Here is a 19,265-nt window from a genome sequence, read left to right as displayed (position 1 = left end):
AGTGGACTATTTCTGTTTTCTGTTGCCCTGGCTCTGTCTCTGCTCAGCCCTGGGCACCCCACCACTGACTGCTGGACACTGCTGGACACTGCTGGCCCTCGCTGTGCTGTGACACTCACCAGCACATCCACTGAAGTGCTCAAAACATGCATGTTTGAACCAAGAAAGAGAAATGTAAATGAACGTGGTTCTTTCCTTGCTCTTAACCAGGCAGGATAGTTTGCTTTGAAAGTCATAGTAACTGATAGAAAAAGAATAAAAAGTTATCCAATATTATACAATAAAGCAGCTACTGATGGATACAACTTTACATACAGGCTAGCTGCGTTCACCAGGTGTAGAAAACATCTTGTATGTTTTTGTGGATGAATATTACACTGTGAGGTCCGACTCTTGGGGCCTTCATGAACTGGACTATTGCTATAAGGAATACCAGGCAAAGTGCATCAGGAAAGGCCCCAAGCAGGACTGAAAACATGAATGACACTGAAAAAAAGACATTGTGGTACCTGTAAGTTACATACAAACCAAATGATCCCATGTAGCATAGACTTTCCAAATGAAAAACATGATGGCTGTGAAAAGAAAAATCAATGAGCAGAACTACAAATATAGAGAGAAACATCCTCAACAGCAGGCCTGGAACTCCTTTTGTTAGCTGAGAAAAATGTTATTTATTCATGAGTTACATAAATAGCTACAAAAATACATGGATGGATAATGCTCTCTTCTTAGTAAAAAACCATTCTGTGCTACAGAAGTCCCTCATATATCCCCTTGTCTCAAGCCAGGCCCTAGGCAACCTTAACCCTGAACACTGGGCAGGCAGAAGACAAGAGGAGAGCAAGTGCCAGGAGCAATTCTGCTCCTCCAGCGTCAGGCTGCTGTGGTGAAGTGTGGTATGAGGGCAAAGCCATGCTAATTCCCAGTGCTAAGAGGTGTTTCAGCAATCCTGTCATTGAAGGTGCACTACAATTTTTCACATGAGTGCCCGTGAAAATATGTGCTGCTAAAAATGCTACATGGGAGAAGAAATACCTGAACTATTGTACACAGCTCTATTAGTAGTCACTAAGTTTGAAAATGTTGACAATTTTCATTCATTTTTGAGGAACCCTTTCTAACATTTGAAGTGACCACATGATACTTCATGCTCTCGACACATCTGTGAGCAGGGTGTTCCTTTGTGGTGTTAAGTTCATACTTTTAATAACCTAAAAAAATGTCTTCCACTATAGTTTACATGAGGGTTTTAGACAACACCATATCCCTTCAGCTGTTTCTCCTCATGACATCTTGGCTGTTAAATTCTTTGCTTGCCTTGTTTTAATGCTCTTGCTTTGTTTGACGTGAAGTCAGAAACTCTGGGTGATAGGAGAACCCCAAAGTTGTGTTTCCATAATTTTTCCTTATAGGGTGGGTTCCCACTTATTGTGCTGAAATTCCACAGGTTATGGGGCTGAGGAAGTTGCTATTTGCTTCTGGTCCTCGTGAACATCTCCCTCTCGTGCTGGATGAGAAGAGGGGATGACTCTTGAAGAATGGGGAAAATAATATCACACATCAAGGCTGCCATATGAAAATATCATTTTCTTTGTCGAACTGCATAACACAGATAAAATAAAAGCCCAACAGCTGAAGTGACGGTATAACAAAATGGTCTTAAACTAACACAAAATACAATGAAATAAAAAAAGGTAGCAGGAGGAGATTATTAGAACTGTCTCCTGGATCTGTAAGCAAAGGGGTCTCTAACAGTGCAATCTGTGTGCAGTGCTACACATCATTCAGCAGAGCCAAGCGTGCTGGTTTGTTTTGGCAGGCTGCAGCAAGCGAAGAAGAAAGGCTTTCTGAAAGCCACTTACCATCCTCTGGGAGGAAAAGGCACTCCCTCCCTCATGCCTGTTCTCAGACAGGAGTTTCCAACCTCTGTCTCCCACTGACTCTTGATGGCACTTTCTCTGGTGCAGATGGCTCCCAGCCCCCTGGCCAGGTAAGGTATTTCCACAGGGAAGGTGTGAAATCCCGCTCCTAGAAGGCAGTCCTGTGCCCTGGGGGCAAGCTCTGGAGGGCTATGTCAAGCAGCAACAGTGACTTCGCTATCTGATACTTGTCTTGATGTGGAGGTCCTCTTAGCACATGTTCACAAAAGGCAGGAAGGAATTCAGCCAGAATCAGGTTTCAGAAAATCTGAGCAGAGAGATCCTTACCCATTGAAGCCAACAGAATTTGGAATTTACCATCTGACCCCATGGGTCCAATAATTTGACTATAGTTTGCTTAGAAAAACAGTAAAAGTAACCTCAATAAAAACGATTTAAAATACTGCAGAAAAGCACTTGGAAAATTATGTTGGGCAAGATTTCTTTTGTTAACTGTGAGCATGACCCTTGCCCTGCTGTTGGATGTTGCTCCCAATGGCTGCAAAAGTCAGTAAGTCAGGATGGAACTACAGGCTAAACTTGCAGTCATTCCCCTCTCTCTGACAGAGGTATTCTGGAGGAATATTGCCACTGAAGACAGCATAGTCTTCACACTGAAGACAGGCCCAGGATAGTTAGTTGTTTGTACAGCTTGGTACTGCTAACCCATTCTCCTGTTACTGTCAAATTCAAAACAACAGTTGATTGTTAATACAGAGGTGATTAAAAGCAACAGTCTGTTCAGGAACACACAGGATGTGCAAGGTGAGCTGTGAAAGCAGACACTCCCCATGCAGTTTGGAGTGCCTGGGAAGGCTCCCTGGGGACAGTGGACAGCAGAACTGCAAGTTCCTCCTTAGGAGTGCCTCAAGTGTTTTCTAGAAGCCTTCCTCTGACGCCAGCAGCCACATTAGAATGATCCTGTGTATTTATGTGGTTGCATCACAAGCACAAGTGCACACACAAGGTGTTAAGCACTACTCAATCTGTCCTTTCTGACCTTTGACAAATTCTTCTTTTCAAGGGACACAAGATCAACCTCTGTTTTCCCTCTAAGAACATGGGAAAGAATTGCCCCATGACACTAGTTTTTATTTCAAGAAAATGTGTAGAAATGAACATTTTGTAATCTTACCCTGTACATATTTAACATTAAAAGCATTCACTGACAGCTGCTATTTCAGCCTATGAAACAGCATATGCAACACATTTTAGGGCTCTTTAACATATGAATTGCTGTGTTTAAGGTTTTGATTTACATTATTCTGAATGTCTAAACTGGAAATATATTTTATTTCAAATTATACTACTACAGAAATAAAATGAAAACAAGACTCCCTGTAAGAATTGTAAAACTAGAGTTCTGGACAAACTACCCTATCACTCAATGTAATTACATGATGGAGTACTGTAAAAAAATTCTGGACACCTGTTTTCAAACCTAGAAGTCACTAAAAGACTTGACTACATTGTGTTGTGCTCTATGGCCTGACCAATCCACCACTTCAAAATGACTGACAGGATTATTTGGAACTCCAGGAACTCCCAAAGATTCAAGATTATGAGCAATTAATACTTATCCTAAAATTAAATTAGCAGACGATTAGTAAACCTTCAGCACCTCTGGTTCCAGACCTCCAGTTTCATGATTCATTGCTTTTAATTACTAAATGTCACAGTTACTTTATTCAGAATCAGCCCTGCACATACTCCTGTGCCTCAAGTTTTCCAGTAGCCCTCAGATTAATGCTGAGGCTACTAATAAAACAAAATTTAGGTGATAAATTCATTGTTCTGCTTTCCATTTTCATACTGTCTGTCCATCTAGCTATAGATCTTTCTGACCCTGCATTATTATCTTATTTGAAAACATATTCTTTTCATCAAAGCTTTTTTTTAACACCAAACAACTGCCCAAAATGTACTGCTTGATCACACTCTGTAAATGCTTTCAAAAGAAGAGCCTGTAAATTAACTGATATTGGGGATGCTGTGGAAAATCATGCATCTCAGTGGATCATCACAAAGTGCATTCTTATTGAGATCACTCATTAAAAATCAAAACTTCATCTATGCCTTTGCTAAGGAATAAATGCAGAACTCAAGCAACCCACCATTATACTTTCTGTCATTCACTGTAAAATAGAAAAGAAAATACAATATTGTATTAGGTCAATCACAGGACAAAGGACAGACACTTTGCTAGAGTTCAGTGATACAGAGATCTGGGTACTGCATTTTGCAGTGCTGCAGCTGCAGGGTAACACTCTCATGTCCCAGATTTCTTTGGGGGGTTACTAACCTTCTCTCCAGTATTTCCCCTTGCTGGAGGGTGCTGCTCTGTGCCACAAGTGCTCGTGAACCAGAATTCACACAGCAGGGTGGTTTGAGCTGTGACCCCAAAGGCCACTGCAGCTGCCCCTGCCCATGTCTGGGTAGCTGTGCCCACAGTACAACCCACCTGCAGTTGGAGTTACTCTGGGTCATGGCAGCTCTGAAAAACTGCCAGATTCTAAATCTCACAGGGAGATGAGCAGCTCCCCTCTCTGCACTGACAGTGATGTGGAGCAGTGTGGGCTGCTGTGGGCAAGGCCCTTTCCTCCTCTGGATCCAGAGTCCCTGGGGTCTGCTAAAGCTCTCATGTACAAGGGAGCTGAAGGCAGCTCCCAGGGTGCATGCTCTGGATACTGCTCAGACCAAGAAGGGCCCAAAAAGAGAATGGAAGAATGAAAGTGAAAAGAAACTAGACTTTGGAAGACCTAAGAACTGCAAGAAAGAGGACATTGAAACCTGTCCTAAAGTTACAATAATATGACACATGGGGACACCACAAATTCCATTAGTTCCCCCATTTTATTGGACCTCATTGTTTCCAAACTATGAAAAAGAACATGACCTTCAGCACTATTTCTATTGAAATCAGTATGTGAATCCAAGATTTAACTAACTTTTATTGCTGCAACAGATGAAGAACTTCACCACACCAGTTTACCAGCAAAGCTCCTAAGTCTATTTCTCTAGCACTTTCAAGAAAGTGGCCAAAAAAGAATTTTAAAATTAAAAAAATATAAAATTAGCAAAATAATATATGGAGAAAAAAAATGATGAAAGCACTGAAATATGCTTTACTTTAAAGTTGCTTTAATTACAAGAAATTTTGAAATATATTCTTACATTTCTCCATTTTTAATAGTGAAACTGAGGCAAAGATTATTTTCTTAGAGTAAATGCCATTTCTTACATACTGTATGGATTTTATGGAGGGAAAAGTGTTCAGGAGAATATAAATTAAAACCAGCACCAAATATTCAGAGATGATCATACTCTTGTAGGTGGTCACAACTTCCTCTTAAAAATATGCAAAAACATTATTAAAAGACAGATATCACAATTAATCATTTATTTCTAACTCCAATTTGAAATGCAGTTAAACAGCAGTTGCTGAAATTATAAACTATCCTGAGAGTTTCTGAAGAATACAAAGATGTAAGAGCCTGCCTCAGTATGAGATACCATGTCTGACGTTACCTCACAGCAACATCATGCAATTTGATTTATATCAGGAATAGCTAAACTATACAGTGCCCAAATCTAATATAGACATGATTTCCTGGCACACAGGATGGCTGAGATACAGCAAGTGACTCAGCCTGGCATCCGCTTTATAAAATGGGATTCATTGAGTTCAGAGATTCCCTGTACCTTGCTTCTGTTTTCTGTTTAAAAGGAATCTCTGAAGGGATGCTGCTGCTGGCAGTGTGTGAAGCAGCACTAACACACTAAACCAGGAGCAGCAGCCTCCTCAACCATGGAGTGACTTGGCAAACTCAGCTTAGCCTATGCCAACAGCATGGGCTGTGCTCAAATTCACATCTCCAGAGCAGGAAGGAAATTTAAATATCCAGCTTAAAAGGAAAGGCTAACGACAATGCAGGACAAAGAAAACATTGAGCTTCTTGCTAACCTATACACACATATCACCTGTAACATAAGCAAACAAAATCAAACAGTAAAAAAGTGCTACTTTTCTCTGATTGTGTTTTAAAGTTTGGTGCCAAGAACCATGATCTGACCAATGTTAATTTTAAAAATGCATATTGCCATTGTCTTTTCTCATTTTTATTCTCTTCTATTGTGAATTATAAACTGTGATCAGAAACACCAGACAGCAAATGGGCTTTTCTGGACTGTAAAAAAGAGAAGGGCCAAGTGAATCCACTAACTGACTGGTAAAGGCCATTGGCCCATAAACTCCTATCTCAATTAGTGGAATATGTCCTTTCTCCAGTCTATGTTTATTGAGGAAAAGCATTCCTTGGACATTCCAATTACATCTTAGGAGTAAAATGAGAATTTGCTGTTGATGTGTGTGAGGTCAGAATTTAATCCTGTAACTCTAAATTAAAAATGAAAAGGATTTTCTATTATGCGATTTTAGTTGGGGTGGAGGGTCTTCCTTGCAGTGTATCCCTACAAGGTTCTCAGCATTTCCTGCATTAAGACCTGTATTCTGAGGGGTTTCTGAGTAGCTGCTGCCACACTGCTCCAGTAACTTACTGCGTGCACACTGAGATTGGTCCAGCTGGACAAGCTAGTACAATGATAAAATTAACTGTAGGGAGAAAATGTAACACTCATAGGTCTCATAGAGAAACACAGATGATTATCATTTAAGCTTCAGTTCAATGGATAACCTAAAGACATGCTCAACTGGAAGAAGTGTATCCATCATACTCCTGACTAACAGAAATATTTTGCTATTTAAGATAAGCCACTATTTTGCTGCCTCAAGGCCAGAAAGCTGTGTGGTGATTCATTTTACAATGGGCTAATAAATGATTGTTTTAATAAATGCTTAATCAATTGGCAATTATATGCTACTGCAAAGGGTAAGAGGTTTGACAAATAGTCTGCAATGCTTCTGTAAAATTCACTTATAAAGCTGGGTATTTTTATCCATTCCTAACGCTCACCTGCACTGGAGGAACTTTCTTTCCAGCCTAAGGCCCTTCTATATCCAGTATCTATTCATGTAAGATGTTATGGATGTGAGCCACCCCTAGATTGACAGCAAGTCCCTCATGTGAATAGAGCTGGGATCTGCAGCACAAGAGTCCAGGTGGTTTAGGGCATTTCTAAACCTTGGAGCACTTGATCTGCATAAGATACAGACAGCCAAAACTATACAAACTGAGCTGTTCCCAAAGTTTTTTACCTACAGAAAACTGTCAGGAGAAACACCAATATATTTACCATTTTGGATCTGAAAAATTGAAAACCTTAAAAATTAGTAAAAAGAATAATCTTTTAAAGTTATCATTTAAAATACATGACGTTTTTATTTTCATTGTTTTAACAAGACAAAATGAGAATAAAATTAGGTTATCAAAAGTGGGTGCTGGCATTCATACTTTCTTTTTTAATTGACATACACATAATGTATATGAATAGCCACACATTTCTAGTGAAAGACTATGAACAAACACACGTACATATACAGAGATAGAGAAACGTCCTATACATACATACATGAGTGAATATACATATTTATGTGCATACAGTATACAGACAAGATACTATACAGGTACAGTCAGTGCAATATACTGTATAAGGCTACACAAACACCGAGAGAGCCTGGTGGGGTGGAGAGAGCCATGAGAACAAAGCCTGGATGGTTGTGACTCAACGCAGACAGGGGACAACCTGGCTGCCCTGTGTCGGGTTTTATGCATCAGGCACACACAGTTCCATCAGAAACAGGATACAACACCCTCAGCTCAAAAAAGGAGGACAAGTGGGAGTGTGTGGAGGAAACTGAAATGTGTATGAGCAGACAAATAAGGCAGTTCTACCTAGGATACAGAATGTTTGGTTCATTTACAGAGAATGCCTATATATAAACCCATGCTTTCATTAATTCATGCCATTTTTTTTATTTCTATCTTTTCCTTTAAGAATATTATAAAATTCTTGCCCTGAGTTAAACATAAATACACACAGAAAAGGGGGTGGGGAAAAAGGAAATTGCATGCTTCTGGGTTTTTTTAAAATAAATTTTTAACCAAGGCACAATGTCTTCAAGAGTGGTTGCAAGATCATTTGAAATAAACTTAGCAAGTGCTATTGTTCTGGGACTGTGGCAAAAGTAATTGTTTACATACAAAAGTCACAGAACAAGTTTTGAAGTGAATTTACAAGTTTTAGAAGAGAACAAGTAAATTTATTACATATGCCTTAAAGAGAGATTCCCTGAAGAGGAAGGAATGCTACCAATGCTATCAAATTAAATTATTTTGTAGGCAACTTATTGATATTTGGACTGAAATTATTTCACACAAATGACATTATATATTTGTTTAGCATTAGTTGTTACCTACTTTTAGTAGAACCATGTACAGTGCTGTAAGAGCAGCTAAAAATGACATGAAGAACTTCCAGATAATTTTCAGTTTCTTTAGCAGGAAGTACACACAGTGGTCTCAGTTATTTAGCGAGCTGCCAGAATCACAGCTCAGGCACAGCTGATCAATGGTGGCATAAGACTTTCAAGGCTGTATCTCTCTCTGTCATTGACCCCCATAAGTGTTTTACTAGAAATATTAGTTACTAGTTCCTGTGGAACCCATTCTGTACACACATGCTCAAGTCTGAATCTCAAAAGAAAGGTCAGGGTACAGAGGCCATGCTTGGCTGTTGCCTCACATTCAAGCACTCAGGCTCCAGACACACACAGTTATCATCAACTTCCAGGTGTTCTGGAGAGTATTTCAAGTTTCAGGGGCTCTGGAGGGTACCTCACATTCCAGGGAACAGCCACATTCATTGTGCTGCATTGGCTGCAGCATCTTTCCCCATAAATCTCTCTGTTGAGCTCACTGTTTTTTGAGGTGTTGAAACACACCATCCCAACTCTATCAAAACCAGGCACAACATAGCACCCCTCTGAAACCTCTGACCACACGGTGAGATCTTCTCATGTCTGTCCTGTGCCTGTTCAAGAAGGTGTAACTCCCAATCTGAGAAACAACTAGGTAAGGACAGTAAAAAAATGTTGAGCATGAAAGTGAAAACCTCATAAATGCCGTGTTATTTCATCCTTTGTCAAAATACTGCATTTGAAAGGTTTCAACAATTTCTGTCACGGAGCTCACCTCTTTCTGTTCTCTGCTGACAAGATTAAGTGCATGCAAGAATAAGATATCAGGGTAAAGGAAAGGGATACTCCTTCATCTCCTCTGTTCCATCACACCTGAAATAGTGGCAGCCACACCAGCACTTGAGGGCAAGGCAGAATAACAGACTAGGTGGTGCTCAGATCAGTCACTGCTCCCACATCTGACACCCTCTTGCTGCAGCATTGCTTTTTCTACAGCTGATCTGCTTTCACCCGTTACTGCCTCCCCCTGACACATTTCTTTTGTGCCTAAACCCTGTGCTATGACCCATATGGAGAGGAAGAGTCACCAAAGCCATGTTGTGCCTTGGCACGTACCATGACATCAGTGCATGCTCAGATCCACCTGTGCCTGCTGTCCCCATGCTGTGGGACAGAAGCTGCAGTGTGGGGCCATACTTGAACCAGAGTCCTATAGCAGTTTTATCTACCAGAAAATGACAGCTTTGACACCTTTGCTTCTCATGCCAATCAGTCAGATGTACCTTGGAGGTGAGGGATGATAGATGTGACAATTCCATCTACTTTAAGGTTTGCATTTTCTTTTGACTTTTTTTTAAAAAAAATTAATCTTTCAATAAGCATTCTCTATTTGCAATTTTTATATTTAGAAATAATTTGCACTGCTCTGGACCCATACACTGATTATGTAAGACCAGATTCAAGCTGCAACTCAACACAGTGCTATGTGGAGCCTTCCCCAAAGCATTAACATTCTTGTTGCTCTCATCCAAAATGTTGACAGCATATTTGCCTGGACTGTCGACAGCAGAATTTTGCCTTCATGTGTTCAAGAGATTTGTCTTTGCAGTAAAAACCCGGAGCTACAGAAAATAATCCAACCACTCCCTCTTGTGGGCACAGGGTTCTGCTGCACTTTAGAAAGGCACAAATCACATAAATCCAAAATCCTGCAGATTCTTAGCAGTGCAAAGATCCCAGAGGGCTGTGTGTCACTGCAGGACACAGTTCATGCCTCATGCCCCGGCACTTCTTTCAAGGTGGTGGCAGTCAGGGTGGCTGATCCCTGACTCTTAGGAACATTCAGTCTGAACAAGAAAGTAAAATCCTATGGCTCTGAATTCAGGTTTCTAAATACACTCAGGCACACACACTGGTCAAATCCAGCCACCATCTCAAGGTAAAATTGGCCCCAGTCCCCTCAGTGAAGTGCCTGTGCCACAGGCTGCTCTCTGTACCCTGTTGTGGGTTCTTCCATGCCTGTCCATCCTCCCAAGTAGGACCCAGAGGTCCAAGTAGGACCCTTTCTCCCAGCCATTTGCAAAACCAGCAATCACAAGATTCAGTCTATGCCTACATTCCTTTTTCTTTGCCTACACAGACACTAAAGATTTCTCCATGACAGGGCCATTTGAGAGAGACATAATTTGTAAAGTGTTCCGAGTAAAATACACCTTTTCCTCTTTTAGACATTCAAATGCATTTCATTGTATCAGTGACACATAAAACTATGCAAAATCACTGTCACAGATACAGTAGATTGCACCCCAAATAGTTTTTGCACTTTCTAATTTCACAGAAACCAAAACCAAAAAGCAATTCCTGAGAGTCATACCCTTACCAATCTACTCCCATCTGCAACTTCTTACTTTCTCATCTATTACACTGAACTTATGAATTCTTGGGGCAGGAACAGCCTTTGTTCCATGCATATTGTCCACCAACAAATAACTACGACTCTTGGACCCCAACCTCAATCAATATTGTGGTAGATCCTAGTGGCCAACATTAAGCAGGTTTTGGATCCAGTGACAATCCCAAGCCTTATTATATGTGATGGCTAAACATAAGGAGTAATTAAGTTCCTTTAAGTGAATATCTTCTCAGGCAAAAATAGAAGCTACCATCCAAAGTAATAAATAGTGTATAGAAAGTCCAGACCAAAGCCCCATGGGGCTCTGATTACAGAGCGAGCGGTGTGGGACTGTTCCCACGGACATATATTTTGGATGAAGAAAAAGATCAAGTATCAAAAAGGAGCAACCATAACCTTGGCTCCAGGAGCATGGAGACAGACATCTCAGAGGCATTGCAGTGGCTCAAGAAGAGCACTTGGCATGTACACACAGGGGGAGGAAAAGGATTGCCACTGTCCCATGAATTGTTTTATATGTTTTGCTATTCTATGTCCAAAATACACAACAGACTTTCAGAACTTCAGAAAATTAGAGGAGAAAAGAGGGACAGAGAAAATTATAAGAGTGGCAATTAGTACAGTAGTTAGATATTCCCTTTGAATAGAAATCTGGGAGTGCATGTCCCCTGAGATCTTTAACCAGCAACCCACGGGGATTGTTTTTCCCTTTGGTCTGTAGGGCAAGGGTGGCAGAAACTGATTCTTTCTTTGCAAATCCTTGTGTATGATAAGAGCCAAAATAGCAGAATCACTAGTCTGATGCTAGCTCTAGGTTGAGTTTCATCAAGGAGTGCATGTAGCACAGATTGACAGTACTAAGTACTGACATGGATCCGTGCTGTGTAACACACACAAAATTTCTTGCTAGCACAGTTAATTTTTTTACTACCATTTTCCTAGTAATCAAACTGGATGAAGGACTACTTCTGTCCAGAGAGCTCTCTATCTAGATACAATGACTGTATTTCTTTCATACAATTGAAGCCAAAAAAACATGGTGTGATCAGACAGGGAACAGTGAATCTTGATTTATAAGTGCTCATTTCTCAGCAGCAGAATTTATTAACTGCAGAATCAGGAACCCAGCTCTGCTACTGTGCCCCACAACTGCAGGGTGTTTGCTGACTCTTTGAACTCTTGTACACTACTGCTGGGAAAAAATGGCAACTTTAAGCTGAGAATAATAGAAGAGCACAGATGCTTTGTTTATGCTCACAGAGTATTCACTTTCAGATGCACATTTGCCAACTAAAGCATGATAATGTCAATTCATTGGGGAAGTACTTTGTCTAGGTGCCTTCAAAAATAATTATAGCCATAATGGTAACAATTTACATTCCCTGCATTCATTAATTACAGGGTGACCACAATGCTTACAAGGCATACAAAGACTATAATATGTTTTATATTCACAACATTACAAGCTGGGCTTGTGATATTTAGCTGACCCAATGCAGAGTGAGCTTAGGCATGAGACAAAAAAGTAGCTATGCTGCTGAAGAGTACACAGTACTTGTCAAAATTATTCTACAAGTATTTTTATTTTTCTACCTAGATATGTATTTGAGAAGCCAACTTGTATCTAAAATTCTTGCCTATTAAAGACACATTCTCAAATAAATTATTGATAGATTTATTTTATTTGGTGTAAGATAATGGTCAAGTCTACTCTTAGGAGGCCTTTCCCCTTTGCTACATTATGGTCATACAAATCATAAAATAAGTGAGAGCTGTCCTGAATTTTGGAGGGTAATGGTTAGTTTGTCCATCTTGTGCCTTCTGTCATGTTTACTAATGTGGTCATGTGGGGAAAGTAAAATGCTGTCTCAGCTTGCAGAGAGCTCAGGCAGATACCAGGCAAGTAATGAACTGAGCAGCAATTTTTTAAAAATAATCCCCAAAAAGTTTCAGTGTTGATGCTGATATATTTTCTAGCTTTTTCCTCATTCCTTCAATGCACGTTGAGACTCTTTAATTCATAGCATTGATGTATCTTCATTCCCTCTTCTGAGTTATTCCTTCTAATCTCAGCATGGCTTCTGGATTTTCCTTTGATCATCTCTGTAAAGTTTAAATCTTCTTTCCTTGCTTAAATTGGAGCTAGATATCACTGCCTGGTCCTCCCCAAAACAAGACACCAAACCTTAAGAAGCATAAAACCCCTTAGAATTAAGATAACATATATTGAGGAGGCAAGAGGAAAGGACAGTGCTGTCTGGCCGCTGAAAAGCAAGAAACTAACAGGCAGCATGAAGAGAGGCTGCACATTTGCAGATAAGGAACACAGTTTTGTGGAAAGCTGGCTGAAAATAGGCTCTGCTTTGCAGGGAAGGTAAAATATGAAACTCGAGCTATCAGTAGGTTTTTTGGTTTTTTTTTTTTCAGAGAGTGTTTTTCTTCACACCATGGATCTTAAAAACGTGCACTGTTGTGCTGCTATGCAGCTTAGTACATGGGATTTTCCAATCACTATCTACAAATTAATGAAAGCAAACCTCTCTTTGTGAAGTTCATTCGCAGAAAAAAAAAATCTTAAGGTGTTTATATGACCTTTTTTATATTAAAATGGAAATCAGTGGGGTTTTTCTGTGCTGAAGACTGTTTCAGAGAGGCATAGCAGTGACACAGAGAGGATTTTATGTACATTAAAACTCTGCATGCAGGATGTTCTCCTCTCCAGCAGAGGGACTTCCACAGCCGGCTTGAAACGTTTTCTTCTTTTGTGACAGACATGCTCAGTGCACACGTACCCTGTGTGCCACAGGGATGTCTGAGCTCATCGATGGAATGCAGTCCTTTGTTACCCTGCGGTGAAGATGTGGAGGAGGATAGACGGCACTGCACAGCAGTGATACCGGTGACTCCAAATCCTGCTTGCTTTACACAAGTGAACAGGTCTGTTCCCTGGGGCTGTCCCGTGCAGGACTGAGCATTTACCACTGCAGGGTGAAACCCTTGACCATGGCTGCTACAGAAGTCTCAGGCACAGAGGCTCCAGCAAAATGGGTGAGGAGTTATTTACTGGGGTATCTGTGGACCTTGTTTATTGTACTTTATAAACCTCACAAAGTGGTTAATTCTACTGTTCTCTGTCCACTTAGATGGCTACAAAAGAGAGTTGCTTGTTTTCATTTCCACATAAAGGCCAAATACAGATGGATTTTACTACCTCTAATGTTATTCACACACTTCTGCTTCCTGTGTCCATCTTCCAGCTCAGGGGGCTGTCACCCAGAGAACAGCTGATCTTATTATTGAATTCTAAGGCAAAGAAGGCATTAAGTACCTCAGCTTTTTCCTCATATTTTGTCATTATGCTCTCTCTGCCATCCAAAAAGAGGATCGAAATTCTCCTTAGATTTCCTTTTGCTCTTAATATATCTATAGAAAAATTTTTATTGTTTTTTATGACAGTAGACAATAGACAGATTAAGTGCTAGTTGGGATTTGGCCTTTCTAATTTTCTCCCTCCATAACCTCATGACACCCTTGTTCTCCTGAGTTTCCTGTTCCTTCTTCCAACTTTCATAAACTCTCTTTTCCTGAGTCCCAGCAAAAAACTCTGTTCAGACAGTCTGGCCACCTTCCCTGCTTGTCTTTCAGCACTTGAGGATGGCTTGCTTCTACATGTTTAAGATTTACTTCTTTCCTTCTTCCCTTTCTTTAAAGACAATACTTTCTATCCAGAATTCTTCTCTGCTACTTATACCACTCTCTGTAGGATATTTTTATTTAGATATGCATTTAGGAAATACAGCTATGTGCTGCTTTGGTAGCTCAAAAATATTCTATGCTTCTGCCATTATTACAGTTCCAAGCCTCCCACCTGACTTCCTTTGCTATTTTCTTAATTTCTTAAATTTTGTTCTTTCACAATCAATAACGTCAATTCCAGGATAGATTTATATTTATCTTTCAGTTTAAATTGAGACAATTCAACCCTTCATCTAAGGTTGATTCCTGCAACCAGCTCTTTCCAAATGCCCTAACCATTTCCCAGAATTTAGGACAGAAGTCAGGCTCTCAATCTGACTCAGCATGTTGGTAAATGCTGGCTGCCACTACACTACAGAATTTTTAGTGTTCTCCATCAGAGACCATCCACATAATTAATCTCTGCTTATAAGCCCTTTCTTCTTATCTTTAGGTGATCCCTCTATTGCTTCCCATCAATATACCATTGATATATTCTGTGAATACTAGCTGATTAATCCTCACAGTTCCTACCTCAATAAGCAAACAACAAATAAGAAAATAAGGCATAGGGGAGTTAAATGAGAATAGTTACATAATTATCTAATATATTATTGGAATTATAATATAGGTTTCCTTAGATCAGATCTATTTTTAATTACTAAGCATAGTCACCACTTCTTAGAACAATTGTATTAAAAATGATAGGTTTTGAGAACTCAGTTGCAAATTTGTCTTTTTTTTTTTTTTTTTTTTTCCAGATTATTTTGAAAACCACCAGTCTGGGATCCATGAAGATTTGAGAAAAGCAATTAACAGTAATCTGCCCTTTCCTAGATTTTATATTCCTGTGTGAATGTTCGCTGTGCCCATGTGATCAACAAAGAGGTAGATAACACCTTTCCTCAATCTTTTGTAAAGTCTAACTGCTCATTATGATGTTTTTAAGGAAAACAGTATCAATACAATCAATAGCCACAGCACACAAAAATAGATACCCTGTATGCCACAACCCAGCAGAGTGAGAATGGGCTAACAGCCCAGCTGTTGGAAACGCATTTCACAGCCATCCATTATTTGCACGTTAAGATAGAATAGGTGTTGAAAGGGCAATGATTGTTTGTATCTGCCATGGAGATTAGACTTTTGTCATTCCTCTGAAATCAGGGTCAAATCCACAGCTTTAAAAACTATGCTATCATAGTAAATTGCAACATAATAGATGGACAGTAAGAGATTGTCAGCTGGAAAGGAAGACTTAGGGAGAGAAAGCTTGTACTAGTTTTTCTTGTTTTTCATGAAGTCATGACCATATCATACATTATTCAATTAACAAGATCACCCTCCTACAGTCACTTGAAAATTCCTCTTATCATCTTTGTTCCCTTCTTCTGTATGAATTGAGGTGAATTTTTCCCTCCACGGTTTCAGTGAACCCTGGCCACAGCTTCTAAGAGGCTCATTATCTCTTCTATCACATCAGCTTCTGCTTTCAAGGCTTATTGTTTAGTTCTTAGTATAAACTGACAGGCTAAAATCCCTTCAAAACACCCAAGGTGCCTTTGCCACTGAGTAAACAGCAAAGCATCATGAGTGCTGTAAGACCCATTTAATCAAAAATATATACTACATGAACACTGGGACACTGAAAACCTTTGGAAGTACAATTACCCTAATTTCTTCCTTAGATAAAGGAACACTTGATGTGTTATTTAAATGGGATGTCATTTTGAATCTCCATTATGGATTTGATTTGCTTATGTAAAATATGCTTTAGAAATGTGCAGGGTTCTCTCAGTCTTCATGTCTGACAGTGCTCAGAAGTAATGCAATCATACCAGTTCATACAGGTTACAGAGCTGTAACCTGTCAGACTTGGCTATCCAAATAAAACCTTTCTAACAAGTTGCAGGCTGTCTGGAGTGAGTAAGTCAACCTTACTCTTGCAATCTTTGCTTTGGTCAAGACATTATTGGAGCAACTCACCAAGATACAAACACAAATATGTGATTATTGCAAAGCAGTGCCCAGGGAGATTTCCACTCAAACCTCAGTGATATTCAATAGGATTTTGGGGACTAACTCCCTGAAAGCCAGTCAAAAGTTCTCCACCAAAATAAGGGTGCCTGTGTGTGCATACATATATGCATGTACAGGTAAATCTACCTGTGTTCCTGTCTCCTTGTGCACAGACATCCCACACGTACACACCAGTGATGCAGTGCCACAGTGCTTTGACAGAAGCCATTCACATGATGTTTAAGCAAAACCTCTTCTTTCAATTGCTACTCTCAGCAATTCTGAGTTCTGTCAAACTAATAATACAGGTCTGTGCAACAAAATGTTACAGTATCAGTATTAGCATATAAAATAAAGGTAAGTATAGGTTTCCCATGTCTTTATTTCTTTTACATTTTCTCTCTACTGGAGAAATTTGCCAAACCCAAACACTCATTTTTTCCTATGTGGCAGTTTTGTTTCTGAAGAGGACAAAAAAGTATCTCTGTTTAAGATAAAAGGAGATGTTGCTCCTTTGATTTGTTTTTTTTGATTCCTAACAATGTACAATAAATATAACTACAGTGGACTATTTAATAGTCCTGTAAGCATTACATGGTCTATAGCTGAAGAGAGTCTAGCTGCCTCAACTAAACAAAATCACTTGCTGTAAGAGCAGTTTTCAGGACAGTGATAAATCACAGTGTAATACAATCATGCATTAAGCTCCAACCAAATGTGAGACTGGCACAAATATTAAAGTACAACTGGGCAGAAGTCAAGTATGTACAAGTCATTGACAACATTGGTGTAAGTGCTCTAGACAAGACATTTAAAAGAAATTTACATAAAAACATAGATTAAATTTATCAAAATTTGATAAATTTTAAGACAGTAAAAAAGTACAGAAAACATGAAAAAATAAAAAACCCAGCCAGTACATACAGTACAGTTTTACTACATTTATATTACAGAATGAAGACAGAAAAAGATACAAGGAATTAAGAGCAAAGAAAATTCTGCTGGCTGCGGCCAGTGGAATTTCATTGCCAATGAGAGATGCGCACACACAGATGCACGCACACGCACAGAAAATAAAGACATAAACCAAAAAAACCATTTACTGTAAAAATGACAGACAGAGAGGTGGGGACATTTGGCATGTTGCAGCACATGGAGTCATTCCCGATCGGCTAACGATGGTACCTGGCTCGGCTGGAGGTCGCCGGGCTGCCGGAGCGGCGCCACAGACGGAGGAGGCACTCCCGACGTGGACGCGGACCGGCCCAACCGGCAACTTGATTTAGACTCTGCAAGGGAGAGAGCAGAAACACCAGTGAGCAGGAGCAGGGCACTGCTGCAGCAAGCTGAAACGCTGTGGATGCAGGATCCCCTGGAAATGGACACTCCAGCCTTGGTAACGAGTCTTGGGCATTTGGCTGAATCACGAGCAGAAGTCGCGATCAGAAGAGGGATTCAGACAGGACTCATGCCATATCCTGGCCTCTTTGCTCCGGCTTCTCTGAAGGATTGAGCATAAAACAGCAGAAAGGGAGAACAAAAAAGAAGCATTCCTGATTCCCCACTCCCCTGCTCCCCAGTGCCTTTTCTGCTCCTCATGTAATACAGCAGTGATTAAGGGAGTTACAGAGGCTTTTGGTTTCATCTCTCCATCCCAGAGCTGAGGGACATGGCAGCCCAAAGACTGACTGTGCTGAAGGAAAGCATGAAATGCCAGGAAATGGAGGAGGCAGTATGTAAAAGTGGTGAGATACTGTCACACTTGGGGATTTGGAATGACACCAAAAGTACTTGGAAATCTCATGTCTGTGGCAATGAATTGAGAGACATAAAGTAGGAAGAAGAGACAAAACATCAGCAGTGGCGAAGTCAGTTGCTCAGAATCAAGGTGATAACAGAAACAATGTTTGTATTGAGAGAAAGCTCCTCTTCAGAGAAGAACTGCACAGAAATGACAGAGTTATTTGATTTTCCTTCTGCTGTTTTATATGGAATAATTTCTGAGAAGTCTCCCCTGATTTCCAGCACAGGTTACCATTGTACACACTGACACCATGCAGTCCAGGAGGCCTGGACAAAGGATTTTATAGCTAAGCCATGCTGGCACCCATGTACTACCCCAGTGTTCAGCTGGTCTGGAGGAAACTGTCTTTTCCTGAAAAAAGGATCTGCCTATTCTGCCAAGAAATTTTTGTCCTTGTATTTCCTTTATAAGGCTGAGGAAGCACCTTTCAGCCTATGGCTCTGCTCAGGCAAAGTGTTCTTTCTCCTTGTGTTTCATAAACCTTCTTCTCAACCCTGAACCCGCTTTTTCTATTTAGTGGGCAAACACTGAAAACAGTTGGACTCATCAGACAGATTTGGTTCAAGAGCAGAGTCTCACTTTTCACATTGACTGTGCTGCTTTACCATGAATAACAAGTAATTATAATACCATGTTTCATTACAATTTAAAGAATTTTAAGTTTTTTTAAAAAAGGTTTGAAGAATTTCTCCAATTTCATGTTTTCAAGAAGAAAGGAAGGACCTATACCTCATGCAGTTGTGTTTTAGCAAGTTTGCCAATGAAGCACATGTCTTTTGCCTGTGTCTGTCTGAAATTTATTTTCTCATGCCTCATTTACACAGCTGATTTCTTTGTGTTTGTTTTGCACGGATTTCTTTATTTCCTGTGTGGATCTTTAGTATCACCACTGGCCACTGGTTGGGCCACAGCTTGAAAGGAAGAAAATGCCTATCACCAGGATGTCCTTAAAGTCACTTGGCACACCTTAGAAACGTGAGGACAGCTGGCACATTA

At 40.1% G+C, this 19,265-nt stretch overlaps 1 protein-coding gene across 2 annotated transcripts in view; it reads right to left on the bottom strand.

Moving 5' to 3' along the window:
- Window positions 1-19,265, bottom strand: part of NYAP2 (neuronal tyrosine-phosphorylated phosphoinositide-3-kinase adaptor 2) — a 155,286-nt gene that overhangs the window by 5,154 nt on the left and 130,867 nt on the right. Inside the window, exon 5 of one of the 2 annotated variants that reach the window (XM_056498569.1) lies at window positions 17,651-17,754. In XM_056498569.1, the coding sequence (XP_056354544.1) occupies window positions 17,651-17,754 (104 nt within the window). Of the gene's footprint in view, window positions 1-15,205; window positions 17,755-19,265 lie in introns of those variants that run through there. The other variant, XM_056498568.1, reaches the window with a different exon arrangement.

The sequence above is a fragment of the Oenanthe melanoleuca genome, chromosome 9, assembly GCF_029582105.1.
Source record: "Oenanthe melanoleuca isolate GR-GAL-2019-014 chromosome 9, OMel1.0, whole genome shotgun sequence".
NCBI classification, from domain to species: Eukaryota; Metazoa; Chordata; class Aves; order Passeriformes; family Muscicapidae; genus Oenanthe; species Oenanthe melanoleuca.
The sequence above is the reverse complement of the archived record's forward strand: the minus strand, read 5'-3'. Positions and strand labels throughout refer to the sequence as shown.